This window comes from Nerophis ophidion, linkage group LG08 (genome assembly GCF_033978795.1).
Source record: "Nerophis ophidion isolate RoL-2023_Sa linkage group LG08, RoL_Noph_v1.0, whole genome shotgun sequence".
NCBI classification, from domain to species: domain Eukaryota; kingdom Metazoa; phylum Chordata; class Actinopteri; order Syngnathiformes; family Syngnathidae; genus Nerophis; species Nerophis ophidion.
The window spans coordinates 4,278,258-4,305,702 of record NC_084618.1 but is presented as its reverse complement, the minus strand read 5'-3'; the positions used below and the strand labels follow the sequence as shown (position 1 = coordinate 4,305,702).

The following is a 27,445-nucleotide window of genomic DNA, read 5'->3' as shown; positions in this document are numbered from 1 at the left end:
CTAGCCTCCATGCTAAGCCTTTTGTTTTTGCTAGCTTCCATGCTAAGCTCCGTATAATTTCTAGTTCCCATGCTAGCTCTTTTTGTTTGTTATCCGCCCACGTGCGTGCTTTTTGTTTGTACCCTTTGTTTTTTGTCTGAGTGTTTTAAATTAAGTCATGCCTCCCTCCTCTGCATCTTCGTCAACAACTATCTCTGACACTTTTATGCATTTAAAAACTAAAACGGGTTGGTGCCGACCCTAACACGAGACGAAGGGTAATCTGTCTCTGCATACCGGGGTCACGTCAACATTTGTCATGTCAGGTTTGTGCCCCCCCTACTGGTGAGAAATAATGTTGTTTCCTATTTACCGCCAGAGCAGGAGTTGTTTTTTTAGTTTGTTTTTTTTAAATCTGTGTCCCAACTGCTTGTGGTCAAGGACATCGCAGATGGAGATGAACACATGAATACCACCCCCTCAAGCAAAGCAGAAGAAGAAGAAGAAGAAAAAGAGGAAGCACTTCTCCACGCACACACAAACGGATGACTTGGGTAATAGTTTATTTACTCGTTAATCTTCAAAACTATTTTTTTCATAATAAATTTCCACTTTATGTTCATCAAAGAACCGTAACAATAAAAATAAAAGTAAATACTGTAGAAAAATTGGACATATAGAAAATAATAAGATGAACACCGAGTAGATGTGGAGGGACCGCGCGGGGTGGAGAAGCAGCGCCGCCGCCGCCGCCGCCGGGGGACGGCAACGCGAACGGAGCGAGAAAGAGAAAGAGAGAGAGGAGGAAAAGGAAAAAAACGACGACAGAGATTGAGAAACATCGTAAAAGTCAAGATGGAGGGGGATCATTTGGACGCTATCATCTCACACCATTTTTTTTTGTTTGTTTTGTTTTTTCTTTTGTCGTCCTGCCAGCATGCATCAGACGTACGTCGCGTGGAAGAACTGGAGCGGGGCTGGCCGACGTTATGGCACCCTTTATGTCCTATATGTGTAGAAAAACCATACACCTGTTCACCCCCGGCTCACCTAAAAAGTCCTCTTTTTGTTCTAGCCTGGCTGGGATTTGTCATTTTCCCGCCACTCCGCCCTCTTTGCGAGCAATGCCATTCCGGGTGCGGAATCGAACATGGCGCCGCCTTCGGGTGGGTGTATAAATCACGATTCGCGTGCAATGAGAGGGCGTGGCTTAGTGCGACGCCATGCGTGTCTGTAGGTAGCATCTCAAGTCTCCGGGTATCTGTTTCCAGGTAAACATAAAAAAAAAAAAAACATCTTGGCCCCGCCCACTCCACCCTGATTTCCCGTCCCCGTCCTGTGCTTGTTTCTTGTTTTGAATCCTCCGAGAGTCCCGTCCGTTAGCTGGAAGGCCGATAGAAGCTGGGAGAAGAAAAGACACTTCAGGGGCTGCTCGTCTCGACTTTTTTTTGTGGTTTTTGGGGTGCACGCCCCTGCAGTGCGTGACGTGTGCAGAGTCGTCAGTAAGAGCAAATTCACACAAACTTTTTTTTTTTCTGGGGCGAAGCGTCCTTGGCGAGTCCTTCCTAAATGGTTCATAAAAAGAGCCGCTTTCCCGAGGCTGTCGTAGGTCGATTTTGTACACGAAGGGTCCCTGGGGGCCCCTCTCTGGCCAGTCTGTGTGTGCTTGGATGAAAGTGGGATTATTGGAGAGTAAACATTAACGTCCGCGTGTGCTCTTTTTGAGAATATACCTATTTATGTACATAGAGCCGTTTTTTTTTTTTTTTCTTAGTTGTTTTTTTTTTGTGCATCCGATGTTTCTCGCCGCTTCAGACGTAATACTCCTTGTCTTTGTTCTTCTTGTTCTTGGAGATCTTGGTGATGCCCAGCGGCTTGTCCTTGGCGCTGCCGTTGGGCTGCGCCGCCGAGTTGCTGATGTAGTTGCGGCTCTCGTCCACGTGGTAGGAGCCCTCGTCGCGGTTGCGGTACTTGTACATGGCGTAGAGCAGGATGAGGATGCAGAGCGCCGCCGCCGCCACGATGCCCACCACCATGCCCGTGGTGCTGCTGCTCTCGCGGACCACCTCCGACGGGCCGGGGAAGACCTTCACCTCCGGCAGGGGAGGACGGGCTGGGGGAGGGGCGGCAGGGGGGGGGGGGGGGTGAATTTCATCATACTGTGCATCCCGAACGTCAACGTGAGACATGAGGAACCGGGGCAAAATGCATGAATGTACAATATCCTGTTTAGGTTTTATCAATGCATAATGGAATGAACTAGAAAATGCATAAAACCAACTGGGAACCAATAAGCATGTAAGATGCCGGGAAGTATCAGAACCATCATTTCTAGGTTCAAACAAAGAAAAATAGCGAAAGTGCGAGCATAAAACGCTATACGCTTATACAAGGGGCTGAGAGAGCCCATCCATCCATCCGTCCATCATCTTCCGCTTATCCGAGGTCGGGTCGCGGGGGCAGCAGCCTAAGCAGGGAAGCCCAGACTTCCCTCTCCCCAGCCACTTCGTCCAGCTCTTCCCGGGGGATCCCGAGGCGTTCCCAGGCCAGCCGGGAGACATAGTCTTCCCAACGTGTCCTGGGTCTTCCCCGTGGCCTCCTACCGGTCGGACGTGCCCTAAACACCTCCCTAGGGAGGCGTTCGGGTGGCATCCTGACCAGATGCCCGAACCACCTCATCTGGCTCCTCTCCATGTGGAGGAGCAGCGGCTTTACTTTGAGTTCCTCCCGGATGGCAGAGCTTCTCACCCTATCTCTAAGGGAGAGACCCGCCTCATTCCAGCCGCTTGAACCCGTGATCTTGTCCTTTTGGTCATGACCCAAAGTTCATGACCATAGGTGAGGATGGGAACGTAGATCGACCGGTAAATTGAGAGCTTTGCCTTCCGGCTCAGGTCCTTCTTCACCACAACGGATTGATACAGCGTCCGCTCAATCGATAGTAGTCTACCCTAGTAGTCTAATGCGTTATTTTTTATATTCAGTTACTCAGTTACCGGTACTACGTATCCAAGGTTTTCCCAGTGGCCTCCTACCGGTCGGACATGCCCGAAACACCTCCCTAAGGAGGCATTCGAGTGGCTTCCTGACCAGATGCCCGAATGACCTCATCTGGATCCTCTCCCTGTGGAGGAAACTCATTTGGGCCGCTTGTACCCGTGATCTTATCCTTTCGGTCATGACCCAAAGCTCATGACCATAGGTGAGGATGGGAACGTAGATCGACCGGTAAATTAAGAGCTTTGCCTTCCGGCTCAGCTCCTTCTTCACCACAACGGATCGGTACAACGTCCGCATTACTGAAGACGCCGCACCGATCCGCCTGTCGATCTCACGATCCACTCTTCCCTCACTCGTGAACAAGACTCCTAGGTACTTGAACTCCTCCACTTGGGGCAGGGTCTCCTCCCCAACCCGGAGATGGCACTCCACCCGAGAACCATGGACTCGGACTTGGAGGTGCTGATTCTCATTCCGGTCGCTTCACACTCGGCTGCGAACCGATCCAGTGAGAGCTGAAGATCCCGGTCAGATGAAGCCATCAGGACCACATCATCTGCAAAAAGCAGAGACCTAATCCCGTGGCCACCAAACCGGAACCCCTCAACGCCTTGACTGTGCCTAGAAATTCTGTCCATAAAAGTTCTGAACAGAATCGGTGACAAAGGACAGCCTTGGCGGAGTCCAACCCTCACTGGAAACGAGTCCGACTTACTGCCGGCAATGCGGACCAAGTTCTGAACTGAGAGAGCCATGAAAGCCAAATATTTAAAAATGTATTTCCGTGAGAGCCATACATTTTTTAACACTGAATACAACTAAATGTGTGCATTTTTAAGTAAGACCAACATGTTCAGAGTAGGGATGCACCGATTAATTGGTAACCGAATATATTCGGCCGAATATGGCAAAAAAAGCATTCGGTGGAATGAGTTAAAAACAAGGCCGAATAGTGGCGTGTGACGCCATTTTTTGACGCGGTGACGCAATCAACCAACGTGCAGTGGCGTTGGGATATGTTGTGTACCTGTATAAGTGTATGAGGTTACAATGTTGTGTACCTGTATAAGTGTATGAGGTTACAATGTTGTGTACCTGTATAAGTGTATGAGGTTACAATGTTGTGTACCTGTATAAGTGTATGAGGTTACAATGTTGTGTACCTGTATAAGTGTATGAGGTTACAATGTTGTGTACCTGTATAAGTGTATGAGGTTACAATGTTGTGTACCTGTATAAGTGTATGAGGTTACAATGTTGTGTACCTGTATAAGTGTATGAGGTTACAATGTTGTGTACCTGTATAAGTGTATGAGGTTACAATGTTGTGTACCTGTATAAGTGTATGAGGTTACAATGTTGTGTACCTGTATAAGTGTATGAGGTTACAATGTTGTGTACCTGTATAAGTGTATGAGGTTACAATGTTGTGTACCTGTATAAGTGTATGAGGTTACAATGTTGTGTACCTGTATAAGTGTATGAGGTTACAATGTTGTGTACCTGTATAAGTGTATGAGGTTACAATGTTGTGTACCTGTATAAGTGTATGAGGTTACAATGTTGTGTACCTGTATAAGTGTATGAGGTTACAATGTTGTGTACCTGTATAAGTGTATGAGGTTACAATGTTGTGTACCTGTATAAGTGTATGAGGTTACAAGCACACACTTAATTGAGATTTACTTGAGTCTTCTGTTTACATTATTAGCATATCTACTGTGGCTAAGCAGACTTTTGCCAAAAGGACAATAATTCATTTGTTGTGGGTTTATCCACTTTAATGCACTTTTTTTTTTTTTTTGGAATGCATGTTTTGTTTGAAGGCCTAATAGAAATGAAAAACTTTGTGCTTTTTTTGAAAAGCAAAGGCTACTGGAATATTTAAAAAATGTCAATATTCAATAAAAAATTACTTTATTTGAAAAACATGTCTAAATATTTTTCTAGGGTATTTATGCAATATAAAAAAAATTGTGAAAAACTGCATTCATTATTCGGTATTCGGCCAAGCATTTAAATTTTATTCGGCTTCGGCCACAAATTTTAATTTCGGTGCATCCCTAGTTTAGAGTATAATAAATCCCTTATTCGTTTTAATAACATACTTATTCTGAAGTTAACCAATAATGAATCAAATACTTCTAACCATTAATGCGACTTCTTGAACAAGTCTGGTAGAAAATGGATGGATGGATAAAATGCATGAGAATGTTTTTGTATTTTGAACATTATTTTTAGCTCTGTGCTTACTAGCGGAATTATTCATAATTATCGTGTGAAGCCACCGCCCACTGAAAAATCAGAGCAAGCGGGGGCCATTTTCATAATTTTTATTTTAAAAACCAATACAAAATATGTATAAAAAATATACATTTAGGCCTCCACTCAGTTATGATCCCGGGGACCCCAAAGGGTTTTGGTGCAAAAAAAATATTAAAAATCTGTCATTATTCAGTATTATAATTTTTATTATTATGCAAGTTTTAAATCTCTAAATCAACGTTAGAAAGAAAAAAAAATGGAAAAAACACAAAATATGCAGTATTTTCACCCAATAACTTTTTTAGGTGGGATATTTGAGATTATATAATAATTGTAGCCTTAATTTTGGATTTTGATTCATTATTATTTTTTGAGCAATGACACTTAAAAAAGAAATCACACTAAAATAATTGGGGATCCAAAAGTGTCCTATTTATTAAAGTGTTAAAAAATAATTTATACATGTTTTTTACTGTTTACTTTTAGCACAATAATCTCAAGATCAACTTGAGATATATCCGTCAATTTTAAGTTGTATTGCTGTTTATGTTTCGTTTGTTTGTTTTAGGCCCTTCTTTAAAAAAAAAAAAAACAGCTCAGTTTTTTATATGGTAAAACACAAAATATGCAAAATTTCCCCCCCGAAATATCTCAAATTGGAATATTTAATGCGATGTAATCGAAGCCTTGTACAGGTCAGTAATTCAAAATGACATTGATTTTGATTCATTATTATGTTGTGTTAAGCAATGTCAGTTAAGATTTATCTAAGAGCCAGATGAAGTCATCAAAAGAGGCACATTTGGATCTAGAGCCATAGGTTCCCTACCCCTGCACTAATATATAAGAGATTAGTACACTTGTATGTTGAAGCCAAGTATCAAAATAACATGATTTTTAGGTTGAAACGAGCAAAAGGAGCTAAAATGCTAACATAAAATAATGCTAAAATAAAATAGGACAAGTTAACGTACTTGCAAAATAGCACCAAGTATTGAAATGCACTATATCTAGGCATAAACTAACAAAATTAGCTGAAATGCTAGAATAAAACGTTAGCATGCTAATATAAGAGACATCAGCATACTTTTAAGATGGCGCTAAGTATCAAACACCAGGATTTTTAGGTAAAAACATGCAAAATTCGCTACAATTCAAGCATAAAGAGTTAGCATGATGACATAGAAGAAGTTAACGTTCTTCGAAAATGGTGCCAAGTATTAAAATGCACTATATTTAGCTGGAAACATTTAAAATTAGCTAAAAGGGTAGCATAAGAGGTTAGCATGTTAACATAGAAGATGTTAGCATACTTACATGATAAAGCCAAGTATCAAAAACCATGATTTTTAGGAATAAACTAAAAAAATTAGCTAAACAGCAATGATAAAACGTTAGCATGCTAAAATAAGAGACATTAGCATACTTTCAAGATGGCGCTAAATATCAAACACCATGATTTTTAGGTAAAAACATGCAAAATTTGCTAAAATTCAAGCATTAAGCTTTAGCATGATGACATAGAAGAAGTTAACGTTCTTTTAAAATGGTGCCAAGTATTAAAATGCATTATATTTAGCTGGAAACATACAATATTAGCTAAAATGCTAGCATGAAATTAATTCAAATTCAAATTCTAGTGCATTTTAATACTTAGCACCATTTTAGAAGAACGTTAACTTGTTCTATGTCATGCTAACGCTTAATGCTTGAATTTTAGCCAATTTTGCATGTTTTTACCTAAAAATCCTGGTGTTTGATACTTGGCGCCATCTTGAAAGTATGCTGATGTCTTTTATATTAGCATGCTAACATTTTAAGGTAGCCATTCAGATAATTTTGTATGTTTATGCCTAGAAATAGTGCATTTTAACACTTGGTGCTATTTTAGAAGTACATAAACTCATCCTATTTTATTTTAGCATTAATTTTATGTTAGCATTTTAGCTCATTTTGTTCGTTTAAACCTAAAAATCATTGTTTTTGATACTTGGCTTCATTATATAAGTATGCTAACATCTTCTATGTTAACATGCTAACATTTTATGTTACCTTTTTAGCTAATATTGTATGTTTCCACCTAAATATAGTGCATTTTAATACTTGGCACCATTTTCGAAGAACGTTAACTTGTTTTATGTCATCATGCTAACGCTTTATGCTTGAATTGTAGTGAATTTTGCATGTTTTTACCTAAAAATCATGGTGTTTGATACTTAGCGCCATCTTAGAAGTACGCTGATGTCTCTTATATTAGCATGCTTACGTTTTATGCTAGCTGTTCAGCTAATTTTGTATGTTTATGCCTAGAAATTGTACATTTTAACACTTGGTGCTATTTTAGAAGTACGTTAAGTCATCCTATTTTATTTTAGCATTAATTTTATGCCAGCATTTTAGCTCATTTTGTTTGTTTAAAACCTAAAAATCCAGTTTTTTGATACTTGGCTTCATCATACAAGTATGCTAACATCTTCTATGTTAACATGCTAATATTTTATGCTACCTTTTTAGCTAATATTGTATGTTGTCACCTAAATATAGTGCATTTAAATACTTGGCACCATTTTAGAAGAATGTTAACTTCTTCTATGTCATCATGCTAACGCTTTATGCTTGAATTTTAGCGAATTTTGCATGTTTTTACCTAAAAATCATTGTTTGATAATTAGCGCCATCTTGGAAGTATGCGGATGTCTCGTATATTATCATGCTAACGTTTTATGCTAGCTTTTCAGCTAGTTTTTTTTTATTATACTTAAAAGTCATGTTTTTTGACACTTGGCTTCATCATACAAGTATGCTAACATCTTCTATGTTAACATGCAAACATTTTAAGCTACCTTTTTAGCTAATTGTGTATGTTTCCACCTAAATATAGTGCATTTTAACACTTGGCACCATTTTAGAAGAACATTAACTTGTTCTATGTCATCATGCTAACGCTTTATGCTTGAATTGTAGTGAATTTTGCATGTTTTTACCTAAAAATCATGGTGTTTGATACTTAGCGCCATCTTAGAAGTACGCTGATGTCTCTTATATTAGCATGCTTACGTTTTATGCTAGCTGTTCAGCTAATTTTGTATGTTTATGCCTAGAAATTGTACATTTTAACACTTGGTGCTATTTTAGAAGTACGTTAAGTCATCCTATTTTATTTTAGCATTAATTTTATGCCAGCATTTTAGCTCATTTTGTTTGTTTAAAACCTAAAAATCCAGTTTTTTGATACTTGGCTTCATCATACAAGTATGCTAACATCTTCTATGTTAACATGCTAATATTTTATGCTACCTTTTTAGCTAATATTGTATGTTGTCACCTAAATATAGTGCATTTAAATACTTGGCACCATTTTAGAAGAATGTTAACTTCTTCTATGTCATCATGCTAACGCTTTATGCTTGAATTTTAGCGAATTTTGCATGTTTTTACCTAAAAATCATTGTTTGATAATTAGCGCCATCTTGGAAGTATGCGGATGTCTCGTATATTATCATGCTAACGTTTTATGCTAGCTTTTCAGCTAGTTTTTTTTTATTATACTTAAAAGTCATGTTTTTTGACACTTGGCTTCATCATACAAGTATGCTAACATCTTCTATGTTAACATGCAAACATTTTAAGCTACCTTTTTAGCTAATTGTGTATGTTTCCACCTAAATATAGTGCATTTTAACACTTGGCACCATTTTAGAAGAACATTAACTTGTTCTATGTCATCATGCTAACGCTTTATGCTTGAATTTTAGTGAATTTTGCATGTTTTTACCTAAAAATGCTGGTGTTTGATACTTAGTGCCATCTTGGAAGTATGCCGATGTCTCTTATATTAGCATGCTACCGTTTATGCTAGCTGTTCAGCTAATTTTGTATGTTTATGCCTATAAATAGTGCATTTTAACACTTGGTGCTATTTTAGAAGTACATTAACTTGTCCTATTTTATTTTAGCATTAATTTTATGTTAGCATTTTAGCTCATTTTTTTTGTTTAATACCTAAAAATCATGTTTTTTGATACTTGGCTTCATCATGCAAGTATGCTAACATCTTCTATGTTAACATGCTAACCTCTTATGCTACCTTTTAAGCTAATATTGTATGTTTCCACCTAAATATAGTGCATTTTAATACTTGGCACCATTTTAGGAGAACATTAACTCCTAGGTCATCATGCTAATGCTTTATGCTTGATTTTTGTTAGCAAATTTTGCATGTTTTTACCTAAAAATCATGGTGTTTGATACTTAGCGCCATCCTGAAATTATGCTGATGTCTCTTATATTAGCATGCTAACGTTTTATGCTAGCTTTTCAGCTGATTTTGTATATTTATGCCTTGAAATAGTGCATTTTAATACTTTGTGCTATTTTAGAAGTACATTAACTTTTCCTATTTTATTTTAGCATTAATTTTATGTTAGCATTTTAGCTCATTTTGTTCATTTAAACCTAAAAATCATGTTTTTCGATACTTGGCTTCATCATACAAGTATGCTAACATCTTCTTAGTTAACATGCTAACATTTTATGCTACCTTTTTAGCTAATATTGTATGTTTCCACCTAAATATAGTGCATTTTAATACTTGGCACCATTTTAGGAGAACGTTAACTCCTATGTCATCATGCTAACGCTTTATGCTTGATTTTTTGAGCAAATTTTGCATGTTTTTACCTAAAAATCATGGTGTTTGATACTTAGCGCCATCTTGAAATTATGCTGAGGTTTCTAATATTAGCATCCTAACATTTTATGTTAGCTTTTCAGCTAATTTTGTATGTTTATGCCTTGAAATAGTGCATTTGAATACTTTGTGCTATTTTAGAAGTACATTAACTCATCCTATTTTATTTTAGCATTCATTTTATGCCAGCATTTTAGCTCATTTTGTTTGTTTAAAACCTAAAAATCCTGTTTTTTGATACTTGGCTTCATCATACAAGTATGCTAACATCTTCTACGTTAACATGCTAACCTCTTATGCTACCTTTTTAGCTCATTTTGTATGTTTCCACTTAAATATAGTGCATTTTAATACTTGGCACCATTTTAGGAGAACGTTAACTCCTATGTCATCATGCTAATGCTTTATGCTTGATTTTTTTAGCAAATTTTGCATGTTTTTACCTAAAAATCCTGGTGTTTGATACTTAGCGCCATCTTGAAATTATGCTGAGGTCTCTTATATTAGCATGCTAATGTTTTATGCTAGATTTCAAGCTAATTTTGTATGTTTATGCCTTGAAATAGTGCATTTTAATACTTTGGGCTATTTTAGAAATACATTAACTTTTCTTATTTTATTTTAGCATTAATTTTATGTTAGCATTTTAGCTCATTTTGTTCGTTTAAACCTAAAAATCATGTTTTTTGATACTTGGCTTCATCATACAAGTATGCTAACATCTTCTTAGTTAACATGCTAACATTTTATGCTACCTTTTTAGCTAATATTGTATGTTTCCACCTAAATATAGTGCATTTTAATACTTGGCACCATTTTAGGTGAACGTTAACTCCTATGTCATCATGCTAATGCTTTATGCTTGATTTTTTGAGCAAATTTTGCATGTTTTTACCTAAAAATCATGGTGTTTGATACTTAGCGCCATCTTGAAATTATGCTGATGTCTCTTATATTAGCATGCTAGTGTTTTATGATAGCTTTTAAGCTAATTTTGTATGTTTATGCCTTGAAATAGTGCATTTTAACACTGTGCTATTTTAGAATTACATTAATTTTTCCTATTTTATTTTAGCATTAATTTTATGTTAGCATTTTAGCTCATTTTGTTCGTTTAAACCTAAAAATCATGTTTTTTGATACTTGGCTTCATCATACAAGTATGCTAACATCTTCTATGTTAACATGCTAACCTCTTATGCTACCTTTTTAGCTCATTTTGCATGTTTCCACCTAAATATAGTGCATTTTCATACTTGGCACCATTTTAGAAGAACGTTAACTTGTTTTATGTCATCATGCTAACGCTTTATGCTTGATTTTTTTTAGCAAATTCTGCATGTTTTTACCTAAAAATCATGGTGTTTGATACTTAGCGCCATCTTGAGATTATGCTGATGTCTCTTATATTAGCATGCTAACGTTTTATGCTAGCTTTTTAGCTCATTTTGTATGTTTCCACCTAAATATAGTGCATTTTAATACTTGGCACCATTTTAGAAGAATGTTAACTTGTTTTATGTCATCATGCTAACGCTTTTTGCTTGATTTTTTTTAGCAAATTTTGCATGTTTTTACCTAAAAATCTTGGTATTTGATACTTAGCGCCATCTTGAAATTATGCTGAGGTCTCTTATATTAGCATGCTAACGTTTTATGCTAGCTTTTCAGCTAATTTTGTATATTCATGCCTTGAAATAGTGCATTTTAATACTTTGTGCTATTCTAGAAGTACATTAACTTTTCCTATTTTATTGTAGCATTAATTTTATGTTAGCATTTTATCTCATTTTGTTCGTTTAAACCTAAAAATCCTGTTTTTTGATACTTGGCTTCGTCATACAAGTATGCTAACATCTTCTACGTTAACATGCTAACATTTTATGCTACCTTTTTAGCTAATATTTTATGTTTTCACCTAAATATAGTGCATTTTAATACTTGGCATCATTTTAGAAGAACGTTAACTTCTTCTATGTCATCATGCTAACGCTTTATGCTTGAATTTTAGCGAATTGTGTATGTTTTTACCTAAAAATCATGGTGTTTGATACTTAGCGCCATCTTGAAATTATGCTGATGTCTCCTATATTAGCATGCTAACGTTTTATGATAGCTTTTCAGCTAATTTTGTATGTTTATGCCTTGAAATATTGCATTTTAATACTTTGGGCTATTCTAGAAGTACATTAACTTTTCCTATTTTATTTTAGCATTAATTTTATGTTAGCATTTTAGCTCATTGTGTTCGTTTCAACCTAAAAATCATGTTTTTTGATACTTGGCTTCATCATACAAGTATGCTAACATCTTCTACGTTAACATGCTAACATTTTATGCTACCTTTTTAGCCAATATTGTATGTTTTCACTTAAATATAGTGCATTTTAATACTTGGCACCATTTTAGGAGAACGTTAACTCCTATGTCGTCATGCTAACGCTTTATGCTTGATTTTTTTTTAGCAAATTTTGCATGTTTTTTACCTAAAAATCATGGTGTTTGATACTTAGCGCCATCTTGAAATTATGCTGATGTCCCTTATATTAGCATGCTAACGTTTTATGCTAGCTTTTCAGCTAATTTTGTATGTTTATGCCTTGAAATAGTGCATTTTAATACTTTGTGCTATTTTAGAAGTACATTAACTTTTCCTATTTTATTTTAGCATTAATTTTATGTTAGCATTTTAGCTCCTTTTGTTCGTTTAAACCTAAAAATCATGTTTTTTGATACTTGGCTTCATCATACAAGTATGCTAACATCTTCTTAGTTAACATGCTAACATTTTATGCTACCTTTTTAGCTAATATTGTATGTTTTCACCTAAATATAGTGCATTTTAATACTTGGCACCACTTTAGAAGAACGTTAACTCCTATGTCATCATGCTAACGCTTTATGCTTGATTTTTTTTAGCAAATTTTGCATGTTTTTACCTAAAAATCATGGTGTTTGATACTTAGCGCCATCTTGAAATTATGCTGAGGTCTCTTATATTAGCATGCTAACGTTTTATGCTAGCTTTTCAGCTAATTTTGTATGTTTATGCCTAGAAATAGTGCATTTTAACACTTGGTGCTATTTTAGAAGTACATTAACTTTTCCTATTTTATTGTAGCATTAATTTTATGTAAGCATTTTATCTCATTTTGTTCGTTTAAACCTAAAAATCATGTTTTTTGATGCTTGGTTTCATCATACAAGTATGCTAACATCTTCTACGTTAACATGCTAACATTTTATGCTACCTTTTTAGCTAATATTGTATGTTTTCACCTAAATATAGTGCATTTTAATACTTGGCACCATTTTAGGAGAACGTTAACTCCTATGTCATCATGCTAACGCTTTATGCTTGAATTTTTGCGAATTTTGCATGTTTTTACCTAAAAATCATTGTGTTTGATACTAAGCGCCATCTTGGAAGTATGCTGATGTCTCTTATATTAGCATGCTTACGTTTTATGCTAGCTGTTCAGCTAATTTGGTAAGTTTATGTCTAGAAATTGTACATTTTAACACTTGGTGCTATTTTAGAAGTACGTTAACTCATCCTAATTTATTTTAGCATTAATTTTATGCCAGCATTTTAGCTCATTTTGTTTGTTTAAAACCTAAAAATCATGTTTTTTGATACTTGGCTTCAGCATACAAGTATGCTAACATCTTCTATGTTAACATGCTAACATTTTATGCTACCTTTTTAGCTAATATTATATGTTTCCACCTAAATATAGTGCATTTTAATACTTGGCACCATTTTAGAAGAATGTTAACTTCTTCTATGTCATCATGCTAACGCTTTATGCTTGAATTTTAGCGAATTGTGTATGTTTTTACCTAAAAATCATGGTGTTTGATACTTAGCGCCATCTTGAAATTATGCTGATGTCTCTTATATTAGCATGCTTATGTTTTATGCTGGCTGTTCAGCTAATTTTGTATGTTTATGCCTAGAAATTGTACATTTTAACACTTGGTGCTATTTTAGAAGTACGTTAACTCATTATTTTATTTTAGCATTAATTTTATGCCAGCGTTTTAGCTCATTTTGTTTGTTTAAAACCTAAAAATCATGTTTTTTGATACTTGGCTTCAGCATACAAGTATGCTAACATCTTCTATGTTAACATGCTAACATTTTATGCTACCTTTTTAGCTAATATTGTATGTTTCCACCTAAATATAGTGCATTTTAATACTTGGCACCATTTTAAAAGAATGTTAACTTCTTCAATGTCATCATGCTAATGCTCTATGCTTGAATTTTAGTGAATTGTGCATGTTTTTACCTAAAAATCATTGTTTGATAATTAGCGCCATCCTGGAAGTATGCTGATGTCTCGTCTATTAGCATGCTAACGTTTTATGCTAGCTTTTCAGCTATTTTTTTTAGTTTATACTTAAAAATCATGGTTTTTGACACTTGGCTTCATCATACAAGTATGCTAACATCTTCTACGTTAACATGCTAACATTTTATGCTACCTTTTTAGCTAATATTGTATGTTTTCACCTAAATATAGTGCATTTTAATACTTGGCACCATTTTAGGAGAACGTTAACTCCTATGTCATCATGCTAACGCTTTATGCTTGATTTTTTGAGCAAATTTTGCATGTTTTTACCTAAAAATCATGGTGTTTGATACTTAGCGCCATCTTGAAATTATGCTGATGTCTCTTATATTAGCATGCTAATGTTTTATGCTAGCTTTTCAGCTAATTTTGTATGTTCATGCCTTGAAATAGTGCATTTTAATACTTGGTGCTATTTTAGAAGTACATTAACTTTTCCTATTTTATTTTAGCATTAATTTTATGTTAGCATTTTATCTCATTTTATTCGTTTAAACCTAAAAATCATGTTTTTTGATACTTGGCTTCATCATACAAGTATGCTAACATCTTCTTAGTTAACATGCTAACATTTTATGCTACCTTTTTAGCTAATATTGTATGTTTCCACCTAAATATAGTGCATTTTAATACTTGGCACCATTTTAGGAGAACGTTAACTCCTATGTGATCATGCTAACGCTTTATGCTTGATTTTTTTTTTAGCAAATTTTGCATGTTTTTACTTAAAAATCATGGTGTTTGATACTTAGCGCCATCTTGAAATTATGCTGAGGTCTCTTATATTAGCATGCTAACGTTTTATGCTAGCTTTTCAGCTAATTTTGTATGTTTATGCCTTGAAATAGTGCATTTTAATACTTTGTGCTATTTTAGAAGTACATTAACTTTTCCTATTTTATTATAGTATTAATTTTATGCCAGCATTTTAGCTCATTTTGTTCGTTTAAACCTAAAAATCCTGTTTTTTGATACTTGGCTTCATCATACAAGTATGCTAACATCTTCTACGTTAACATGCTAACATTTTATGCTACCTTTTTATCTAATATTGTATGTTTTCACCTAAATATAGTGCATTTTAATACTTGGCACCATTTTAGGAGAGCGTTCACTCCTATGTCATCATGCTAACGCTTTATGCTTGATTTTTTGAGCAAATTTTGCATGTTTTTACCAAAAATCATGGTGTTTGATACTTAGCGCCATTTTGAAATTATCCTGATGTCTCTTATATTAGCATGCTAACGTTTTATGCTAGCTTTTCAGCTAATTTTAAATGTTTATGCTTAGAAATAGTCAATTTTAACACTTGCTGCTATTTTAGAAGTACGTTAACTCATCCTATTTTATTATAGCATTAATTTTATGCCAGCATTTTAGCTCATTTTGTTTGTTTAAAACCTAAAAATCCTGTTTTTTGATACTTGGCTTCATCATACAAGTATGCTAACATCTTCTATGTTAGCATGCTAACCTCTTATGCTACCTTTTTAGCTAATATTGTATGTTTCCACCTAAATATAGTGCATTTTAATACTTGGCACCATTTTAGAAGAACGTTAACTTCTTCAATGTCATCATGCTAACGCTTTATGCTTGAATTTTAGTGAATTATGCATGTTTTTACCTAAAAATCATTGTTTGATAATTAGCGCCATCCTGGAAGTATGCTGATGTCTCGTCTATTAGCATGCTAACGTTTTATGCTAGCTTTTCAGCTATTTTTTTAGTTTATACTTAAAAATGCTGTTTTTTGATACTTGGCTTCATCATATAAGTATGCTAACATCTTCTACGTTAACATGCTAACATTTTATGCTACCTTTTTAGCTAATATTGTATGTTTTCACCTAAATATAGTGCATTTTGATACTTGGCACCATTTTTGAAGAACATTAACTCCTTCTATGTCATCATGCTAACGCTATATGCTTGAATTTTTGCGAATTTTGCATGTTTTTACCTAAAAATCATGGTATTTGATACTTAGCGCCATCTTGAAATTATGCTGATTTCTCTTATATTAGCATGCTAACGTTTTATTCTAGCATTTCAGCTAATTTTGTTAGTTTATGCCTAGATATAGTGTATTTCAATACTTTGGGCTATTTTACAAGTACTTTAACTTTTCCTATTTTATTGTAGCATTAATTTTATGTTAGCATTTTATCTCATTTTGTTCGTTTAAACCTAAAAATCATGTTTTTTGATACTTGGCTTCATCATACAAGTATGCTAACATCTTCTACGTTAACATGCTAACATTTTATGCTACCTTTTTAGCTAATATTGTATGTTTTCACCTAAATATAGTGCATTTTAATACTTGGCACCATTTTAGGAGAACGTTACCTCCTATGTCATCATGCTAACGCTTTATGCTTGATTTTTTGAGCAAATTTTGCATGTTTTTACCTAAAAATCATGGTGTTTGATACTTAGCGCCATCTTGAAATTATGCTGATGTCTCTTATATTAGCATGCTTACGTTTTATGCTAGCTGTTCAGCTAATTTGGTAAGTTTATGCCTAGAAATTGTACATTTTAACACTTGGTGCTATTTTAGAAGTACGTTAACTCATCCTAATTTATTTTAGCATTAATTTTATGCCAGCATTTTAGCTCATTTTGTTTGTTTAAAACCTAAAAATCCTGTTTTTTTTATACTTGCCTGCATCATACAAGTATGCTAACATCTTCTACGTTAACATGCTAACATTTTATGCTACCTTTTTAGCTAATATTTTATGTTTCCACCTAAATATAGTGCATTTTAATACTTGGCACCATTTTAGAAGAACGTTAACTCCTATGTCATCATGCTAACGCTTTATGCTTGATTTTTTTAGCAAATTTTGCATGTTTTTACCTAAAAATCATGGTGTTTGATACTTAGCGCCATCTTGAAATTATGCTGATGTCTCTTATATTAGCATGCTAATGTTTTATGCTAGCTTTTCAGCTAATTTTGTATATTCATGCCTTGAAATAGTGCATTTTAATACTTGGTGCTATTTTAGAAGTACATTAACTTTTCCTATTTTATTTTAGCATTAATTTTATGTTAGCATTTTATCTCATTTTATTCGTTTAAACCTAAAAATCATGTTTTTTGATACTTGGCTTCATCATACAAGTATGCTAACATCTTCTTAGTTAACATGCTAACATTTTATGCTACCTTTTTAGCTAATATTGTATGTTTCCACCTAAATATAGTGCATTTTAATACTTGGCACCATTTTAGGAGAACGTTAACTCCTATGTCATCATGCTAATGCTTTATGCTTGATTTTTGTTAGCAAATTTTGCATGTTTTTACCTAAAAATCATGGTGTTTGATACTTAGCGCCATCTTGAAGTTATGCTGATGTCTCTTATATTAGCATGCTAATATTTTATGCTAGCTTTTCAGCTAATTTTGTATATTCATGCCTTGAAATAGTGCATTTTAATACTTGGTGCTATTTTAGAAGTACATTAACTTTTCCTATTTTATTTTAGTATTAATTTTATGCCAGCATTTTAGCTCATTTTGTTCGTTTAAACCTAAAAATCATGTTTTTTGATACTTGGCTTCATCATGCAAGCATGCTAACATCTTCTACGTTAACATGCTAACATTATATGCTACCTTTTTAGCTAATATTTTATGTTTCCACCTAAATATAGTGCATTTTAATACTTGGCACCATTTTAGAAGAACGTTAACTCCTATGTCGTCATGCTAATGCTTTATGATTGATTTTTTTTTAGCAAATTTTGCATGTTTTTTACCTAAAAATCATGGTGTTTGATACTTAGCGCCATCTTGAAATTATGCTGATGTCTCTTATATTAGCATGCTAATGTTTTATGCTAGCTTTTCAGCTAATTTTAAATGTTTATGCTTAGAAATAGTCAATTTTAACACTTGGTGCTATTTTAGAAGTACGTTAACTCATCCTATTTTATTTTAGCATTCATTTTATGCCAGCATTTTAGCTCATTTTGTTTGTTTAAAACCTAAAAATCCTGTTTTTTGATACTTGGCTTCATCATTCAAGTATGCTAACATCTTCTACGTTAACATGCTAACATTTTATGTTACCTTTTTTAGCTAATATTGTATGTTTTCACCTAAATATAGTGCATTTTGATACTTGGCACCATTTTAGAAGAACGTTAACTCCTATGTCAACATGCAAATGCTTTATGCTTGATTTTTTGAGCAAATTTTGCATGTTTTTACCTAAAAATCATGGTGTTTGATACTTAGCGCCATCTTGAAATTATGCTGATGTCTCTTATATTAACATGGTAACATTTTATGCTACCTTTTTAGCTAATATTGTATGTTTTCACCTAAATATAGTGCATTTTAATACTTGGCACCATTTTCGAAGAACGTTAACTTCTTCTATGTCATCATGCTAACGCTTTATGCTTGAATTTTAGCGAATTGTGTATGTTTTTACCTAAAAATCATGGTGTTTGATACTTAGCGCCATCTTGAAATTATGCTGATGTCTCTTATATTAGCATGCTAACGTTTTATGCTAGCATTTCAGCTAATTTTGTTAGTTTATGCCTAGATATAGTGTATTTCAATACTTTGGGCTATTTTACAAGTACTTTAACTTTTCCTATTTTATTGTAGCATTAATTTTATGTTAGCATTTTATCTCATTTTGTTCGTTTAAACCTAAAAATCATGTTTTTTGATACTTGGCTTCATCATACAAGTATGCTAACATCTTCTACGTTAACATGCTAACATTTTATGCTACCTTTTTAGCTAATATTGTATGTTTTCACCTAAATATAGTGCATTTTAATACTTGGCACCATTTTAGGAGAACGTTACCTCCTATGTCATCATGCTAACGCTTTATGCTTGATTTTTTGAGCAAATTTTGCATGTTTTTACCTAAAAATCATGGTGTTTGATACTTAGCGCCATCTTGAAATTATGCTGATGTCTCTTATAGTAGCATGCTTACGTTTTATGCTAGCTGTTCAGCTAATTTGGTAAGTTTATGCCTAGAAATTGTACATTTTAACACTTGGTGCTATTTTAGAAGTACGTTAACTCATCCTAATTTATTTTAGCATTAATTTTATGCCAGCATTTTAGCTCATTTTGTTCGTTTCAACCTAAAAATCATGTTTTTTGATACTTGGCTTCATCATACAAGTATGCTAACATCTTCTATGTTAACATGCTAACCTCTTATGCTACTTTTTTAGCTCATTTTGCATGTTTCCACCTAAATATAGTGCATTTTCATACTTGGCACCATTTTAGAAGAACGTTAACTTGTTTTATGTCATCATGCTAACGCTTTATGCTTGATTTTTTTTTAGCAAATTCTGCATGTTTTTACCTAAAAATCATGGTGTTTGATACTTAGCGCCATCTTGAGATTATGCTGATGTCTCTTATATTAGCATGCTAACGTTTTATGCTAGCTTTTCAGCTAATTTTGTATATTCATGCCTTGAAATAGTGCATTTTAATACTTTGTGCTATTTTAGAAGTACATTAACTTTTCCTATTTTATTTTAGCATTCATTTTATGCCAGCATTTTAGCTCATTTTGTTTGTTTAAAACCTAAAAATCCTGTTTTTTTATACTTGCCTGCATCATACAAGTATGCTAACATCTTCTACGTTAACATGCTAACCTCTTATGCTACCTTTTTAGCTAATATTGTATGTTTCCACCTAAATATAGTGCATTTTAATACTTGGCACCACTTTAGAAGAACGTTAACTTCTTCTATGTCATCATGCTAACGCTTTATGCTTGAATTTTAGCGAATTGTGTATGTTTTTACCTAAAAATCATGGTGTTTGATACTTAGCGCCATCTTGAGATTATGCTGAGGTCTCTTATATTAGCATGCTAACGTTTTATGCTAACTTTTCAGCTAATTTTGTATGTTTATGCCTTGAAATAGTGCATTTTAATACTTGGTGCTATTTTATAAGTACATTAACTTTTCCTATTTTATTTTAGCATTAATTTTATGTTAGCATTTTAGCTCATTTTGTTCGTTTCAACCTAAAAATCATGTTTTTGGACACTCGGCTTCATCATACAAGTGTACTAACCCCTTACATATTAGCGTGTAACGTTTTATGCTCGCATTTTTGCAATTTTTCTTTGTATACACCTAAAAAAAAATCCTGGTTTTGATACTTGCCGCCATCTTACAAGTAGAGTATGCTTATTGGTTCCCAGTTGGTTTTATGCCAGAGGTTCAGGGCACAGATAGCAGGGCCATCAACATTTCTACTTCGTTACATTATGCACTGATAATACCTAAATGGGATATTGTGACGTTTCACCACAAAGGTAAGTAAACCGATATGAGCACAAAGAGGGAATTGAACACAAACACAATGCATTGAATGCATGGCTGCAGCACAGTATTATTACCTGTGACTGCATGGAGCCAAAGAATTGCAGCTTCAATGAGGAAAGAAAATGGCAACAGAAAAAGGGAGGAGTGGGAAAGGATAAATGATGAGGAAAGAAGTGAGTGTGGGTAGGTGGTGAGTGGGTGAGTGGGTGAGTGTTAGGTAACGCCTTGAGACAGAAAAGTAGACAATGAATAATTTATTGTGGCGAGCCACAAAGCAAGACAAAGAAAGGGAGTGAGAGTGAAGGACACGTGTGAAACAGCTCAGACGCACACGGAGATGAGAGCGTTTTTTGGCCAGTGAGGGCTCACCTGAGCTGGGGTCGCAGGGGTCGATGTCCTCATCGTCGCTGGGGCACTCGGCGGACGCCACCAGGATGTCGTCGGCCGACTGCAACGAGAGGGTGGAAAATGTTTAGCGTGCGGGTTGAGACGATCGCCTGTTGAAAAGTGGCAAAAAGGACGGTCATTATCTCCTACTTTCTTATTCCCTTTATCATCAACGCCACTTTTAACCTGAGACCAGCAAAAGAAGGAACACATCAATCAATCAATCAATGTTTACTTATATAGCCCTAAATCACTAGTGTCTCAAAGGGCTGCACAAACCACTACGACATCCTCGGTAGGCCCACATAAGGGCAAGGAAAACTCACACCCAGTGGGACGTCGGTGACAATGATGACTATGAGAACCTTGGAGAGGAGGAAAGCAATGGATGTCGAGCGGGTCTAACATGATACTGTGAAAGTTCAATCCATAATGGATCCAACACAGTCGCGAGAGTCCAGTCCAAAGCGGATCCGACACAGCAGCGAGAGTCCCGTTCACAGAGGAGCCAGCAGGAAACCATCCCAAGCGGAGGCGGATCAGCAGCGCAGAGATGTCCCCAGCCGATACACAGGCGAGCAGTACATGGCCACCGGATCGGACCGGACCCCCTCCATAAGGGAGAGTGGGACATAGGAGAAAAAGAAAAGAAACGGCAGATCAACTAGTCTAAAAAGGGAGTCTATTTAAAAGCATTAATGGTGCCTTCACAGATGTGTAAGTTACCCATTCCTTGGGCACTAATGCACCCCCATACCATCACACATGCTGGCTTTTCAACTTTGCGTCGATAACAGTCTGGATGGTTCGCTTCCCCTTTGGTCCGGATGACACGATGTCGAATATTTCCAAAAACAATTTGAAATGTGGACTCGTCAGACCACTTTTACACTTTGCATCAATCCATCTTTGATGATCTCAGGCCCGGAGAAGCCGGTGGCATTTCTGGATGTTGTTGATAAATGGCTTTCGCTTTGCATAGTAGAGCTTTAACTTGCACTTACAGATGTAGTGACAAACTGTATTTAGTGACAGTGGTTTTCTGAAGTGTTCCTGAGCCCATGTGGTGATATCCTTTAGAGATTGATGTCGGTTTTTGATACAGTGCCGTCTGAGAGATCGAAGGTCACGGTCATTCAATGTTGGTTTCCGGCCATGCCGCTTACGTGGAGTGATTTCTCCAGATTCTCTGAACCTTTTGATGATATTATGGAGCGTAGATGTTGGAATCCTTAAATTTCTTGCAATTGCACTTTGAGAAACGTTGTTCTTAAACTGTTTGACTATTTGCTCACGCAGTTGTGGACAAAGGGGTGTACCTCGCCCCATCCTTTCTTGTGAAAGACTGAGCATTTTTTGGGAAGCTGTTTTTATACCCAATCATGGCACCCACCTGTTCCCAATTAGCATGCACACCTGTGGGATGTTCCAAATAAGTGTTTGATGAGCATTCCTCAACTTTATCAGTATTTATTGCCACCTTTCTCAACTTCTTTATCACATGCTGTTGGCATCAAATTCTAAAGCTAATGATTATTTGCAAAAAAAAAAATGTTTATCAGTTTGAACATCAAATATGTTGTCTTTGTAGCATATTCAACTGAATATGGCTTGAAAATGATTTGTAAATCATTGTATTCTGTTTATATTTACATCTAACACAATTTCCCAACTCATATGGAAACGGGGTTTGTATGCTGATTGGCCGCAGGTCTCAACAGCAGGTGTGTGAACACAGTGCTCAGCGGAACAAGCAGGAAGTGGAAACCAAAATAAAAGCACAGACAGGAAGTAAATACAAAAACAAGGAAAACAAAGAGATCGTCACAAGCTCATTTTCGTTTGACAGTTATTGAAATATCTTGTGTGACATCATGCACAAAAGTGCACTTTATTTGTTTTAAACTATTGTAGTGGCGTTCTGTACAAAAAGTGCACTTTAATTTAGTGTTGTTTTGATATGTCATCTTAGTGACATCATGCACAAAAGAGCACTTTATTTGTTTTTAACTATTGTAGTGGCGTTCTGTACAAAAAGTGCACTTTAATTTAGTGTTGTTTTGATATGTCATCTTAGTGACATCATGCACAAAAGTGCACTTTATTTGTTTTAAACTATTGTAGTGGCGTTCTGTACAAAAAGTACACTTTAATTTAGTGTTGTTTTGATATGTCATCTTAGTGACATCATGCACAAAAGTGCACTTTATTTGTTTTAAACTATTGTAGTGGCGTTCTGTACAAAAAGTGCACTTTAATTTAGTGTTGTTTTGATATGTCATCTTAGTGACATCATGCACAAAAGTGCACTTTATTTGTTTTTAACTATTGTAGTGGCGTTCTGTACAAAAAGTGCACTTTAATTTAGTGTTGTTTTGATATGTCATCTTAGTGACATCATGCACAAAAGTGCACTTTATCTGTTTTAAACTATTGTAGTGGCGTTCTGTACAAAAAGTGTACTTTAATTTAGTGTTGTTTTGATATGTCATCTTAGTGACATCATGCACAAAAGTGCACTTTATCTGTTTTAAACTATTGTAGTGGCGTTCTGTACAAAAAGTACACTTTAATTTAGTGTTGTTTTGATATGTCATCTTAGTGACATCATGCACAAAAGTGCACTTTGTTTTAAACTATTGTAGTGGCGTTCTGTACAAAAAGTGCACTTTAATTTAGTGTTGTTTTGATATGTCATCTTAGTGACATCATGCACAAAAGTGCACTTTATTTGTTTTAAACTATTGTAGTGGCGTTCTGTACAAAAAGTGCACTTTAATTTAGTGTTAATTTGATGTCATCTTAGTGACATCATGCACAAAAGTGCACTTTATTTGTTTTTAACTATTGTAGTGGCGTTCTGTACAAAAAGTGTACTTTAATTTAGTGTTGTTTTGATATGTCATCTTAGTGACATCATGCACAAAAGAGCACTTTATTCGTTTTAAACTATTGTAGTGGCGTTCTGTACAAAAAGTGCACTTTAATTTAGTGTTGTTTTGATATGTCATCTTAGTGACATCATGCACAAAAGAGCACTTTATTTGTTTTAAACTATTGTAGTGGCGTTCTGTACATAAAGTGCACTTTAATTTAGTGTTGTTTTGATATGTCATCTTAGTGACATCATGCACAAAAGTGCACTTTATTTGTTTTTAACTATTGTAGTGGCGTTCTGTACAAAAAGTGTACTTTAATTTAGTGTTGTTTTGATATGTCATCTTAGTGACATCATGCACAAAAGTGCACTTTATTTGTTTTTAACTATTGTAGTGGCGTTCTGTACAAAAAGTGTACTTTAATTTAGTGTTGTTTTGATATGTCATCTTAGTGACATCATGCACAAAAGTGCACTTTATTTGTTTTTAACTATTGTAGTGGCGTTCTGTACAAAAAGTGCACTTTAATTTAGTGTTGTTTTGATATGTCATCTTAGTGACATCATGCACAAAAGTGCACTTTATCTGTTTTAAACTATTGTAGTGGCGTTCTGTACAAAAAGTGTACTTTAATTTAGTGTTGTTTTGATATGTCATCTTAGTGACATCATGCACAAAAGTGCACTTTATCTGTTTTAAACTATTGTAGTGGCGTTCTGTACAAAAAGTACACTTTAATTTAGTGTTGTTTTGATATGTCATCTTAGTGACATCATGCACAAAAGTGCACTTTGTTTTAAACTATTGTAGTGGCGTTCTGTACAAAAAGTGCACTTTAATTTAGTGTTGTTTTGATATGTCATCTTAGTGACATCATGCACAAAAGTGCACTTTATTTGTTTTAAACTATTGTAGTGGCGTTCTGTACAAAAAGTGCACTTTAATTTAGTGTTGTTTTGATACGTCATCTTAGTGACATCATGCACAAAAGTGCACTTTATTTGTTTTAAACTATTGTAGTGGCGTTCTGTACAAAAAGTGCACTTTAATTTAGTGTTGTTTTGATATGTCATCTTAGTGACATCATGCACAAAAGAGCACTTTATTCGTTTTAAACTATTGTAGTGGCGTTCTGTACAAAAAGTGCACTTTAATTTAGTGTTGTTTTGATATGTCATCTTAGTGACATCATGCACAAAAGTGCACTTTATCTGTTTTAAACTATTGTAGTGGCGTTCTGTACAAAAAGTGTACTTTAATTTAGTGTTGTTTTGATATGTCATCTTAGTGACATCATGCACAAAAGTGCACTTTATCTGTTTTAAACTATTGTAGTGGCGTTCTGTACAAAAAGTACACTTTAATTTAGTGTTGTTTTGATATGTCATCTTAGTGACATCATGCACAAAAGTGCACTTTGTTTTAAACTATTGTAGTGGCGTTCTGTACAAAAAGTGCACTTTAATTTAGTGTTGTTTTGATATGTCATCTTAGTGACATCATGCACAAAAGTGCACTTTATTTGTTTTAAACTATTGTAGTGGCGTTCTGTACAAAAAGTACACTTTAATTTAGTGTTGTTTTGATATGTCATCTTAGTGACATCATGCACAAAAGTGCACTTTATTTGTTTTAAACTATTGTAGTGGCGTTCTGTACAAAAAGTGCACTTTAATTTAGTGTTGTTTTGATATGTCATCTTAGTGACATCATGCACAAAAGTGCACTTTATTTGTTTTTAACTATTGTAGTGGCGTTCTGTACAAAAAGTGCACTTTAATTTAGTGTTGTTTTGATATGTCATCTTAGTGACATCATGCACAAAAGTGCACTTTATCTGTTTTAAACTATTGTAGTGGCGTTCTGTACAAAAAGTGTACTTTAATTTAGTGTTGTTTTGATATGTCATCTTAGTGACATCATGCACAAAAGTGCACTTTATCTGTTTTAAACTATTGTAGTGGCGTTCTGTACAAAAAGTACACTTTAATTTAGTGTTGTTTTGATATGTCATCTTAGTGACATCATGCACAAAAGTGCACTTTGTTTTAAACTATTGTAGTGGCGTTCTGTACAAAAAGTGCACTTTAATTTAGTGTTGTTTTGATATGTCATCTTAGTGACATCATGCACAAAAGTGCACTTTATTTGTTTTAAACTATTGTAGTGGCGTTCTGTACAAAAAGTGCACTTTAATTTAGTGTTAATTTGATGTCATCTTAGTGACATCATGCACAAAAGTGCACTTTATCTGTTTTAAACTATTGTAGTGGCGTTCTGTACAAAAAGTGTACTTTAATTTAGTGTTGTTTTGATATGTCATCTTAGTGACATCATGCACAAAAGTGCACTTTATCTGTTTTAAACTATTGTAGTGGCGTTCTGTACAAAAAGTACACTTTAATTTAGTGTTGTTTTGATATGTCATCTTAGTGACATCATGCACAAAAGTGCACTTTGTTTTAAACTATTGTAGTGGCGTTCTGTACAAAAAGTGCACTTTAATTTAGTGTTGTTTTGATATGTCATCTTAGTGACATCATGCACAAAAGTGCACTTTATTTGTTTTTAACTATTGTAGTGGCGTTCTGTACAAAAAGTGTACTTTAATTTAGTGTTGTTTTGATATGTCATCTTAGTGACATCATGCACAAAAGAGCACTTTATTCGTTTTAAACTATTGTAGTGGCGTTCTGTACAAAAAGTGCACTTTAATTTAGTGTTGTTTTGATATGTCATCTTAGTGACATCATGCACAAAAGAGCACTTTATTTGTTTTAAACTATTGTAGTGGCGTTCTGTACATAAAGTGCACTTTAATTTAGTGTTGTTTTGATATGTCATCTTAGTGACATCATGCACAAAAGTGCACTTTATTTGTTTTTAACTATTGTAGTGGCGTTCTGTACAAAAAGTGTACTTTAATTTAGTGTTGTTTTGATATGTCATCTTAGTGACATCATGCACAAAAGTGCACTTTATTTGTTTTTAACTATTGTAGTGGCGTTCTGTACAAAAAGTGTACTTTAATTTAGTGTTGTTTTGATATGTCATCTTAGTGACATCATGCACAAAAGTGCACTTTATTCGTTTTTAACTATTGTAGTGGCGTTCTGTACAAAAAGTGCACTTTAATTTAGTGTTGTTTTGATATGTCATCTTAGTGACATCATGCACAAAAGTGCACTTTATCTGTTTTAAACTATTGTAGTGGCGTTCTGTACAAAAAGTGTACTTTAATTTAGTGTTGTTTTGATATGTCATCTTAGTGACATCATGCACAAAAGTGCACTTTATCTGTTTTAAACTATTGTAGTGGCGTTCTGTACAAAAAGTACACTTTAATTTAGTGTTGTTTTGATATGTCATCTTAGTGACATCATGCACAAAAGTGCACTTTGTTTTAAACTATTGTAGTGGCGTTCTGTACAAAAAGTGCACTTTAATTTAGTGTTGTTTTGATATGTCATCTTAGTGACATCATGCACAAAAGTGCACTTTATTTGTTTTAAACTATTGTAGTGGCGTTC

The 27,445-nt window shown here is 34.6% G+C and overlaps 1 protein-coding gene across 2 annotated transcripts in view; it reads right to left on the bottom strand.

Annotated features, from left to right (window-relative positions):
- Window positions 1-525: 525 nt before the first annotated feature.
- Window positions 526-27,445, bottom strand: part of LOC133557217 (neurexin-1a-like) — a 133,648-nt gene continuing 106,728 nt past the window's right edge. For both annotated transcript variants that reach the window (XM_061907517.1, XM_061907516.1), the window contains exons 12-13: window positions 21,019-21,097; window positions 526-2,092 (exon numbers count right to left, since the gene is read on the bottom strand). In XM_061907517.1, coding sequence (XP_061763501.1) covers window positions 1,791-2,092; window positions 21,019-21,097 — 381 coding nt within the window. In that variant the 3' untranslated portion in view covers window positions 526-1,790. The remainder of the gene's footprint in view (window positions 2,093-21,018; window positions 21,098-27,445) is intronic.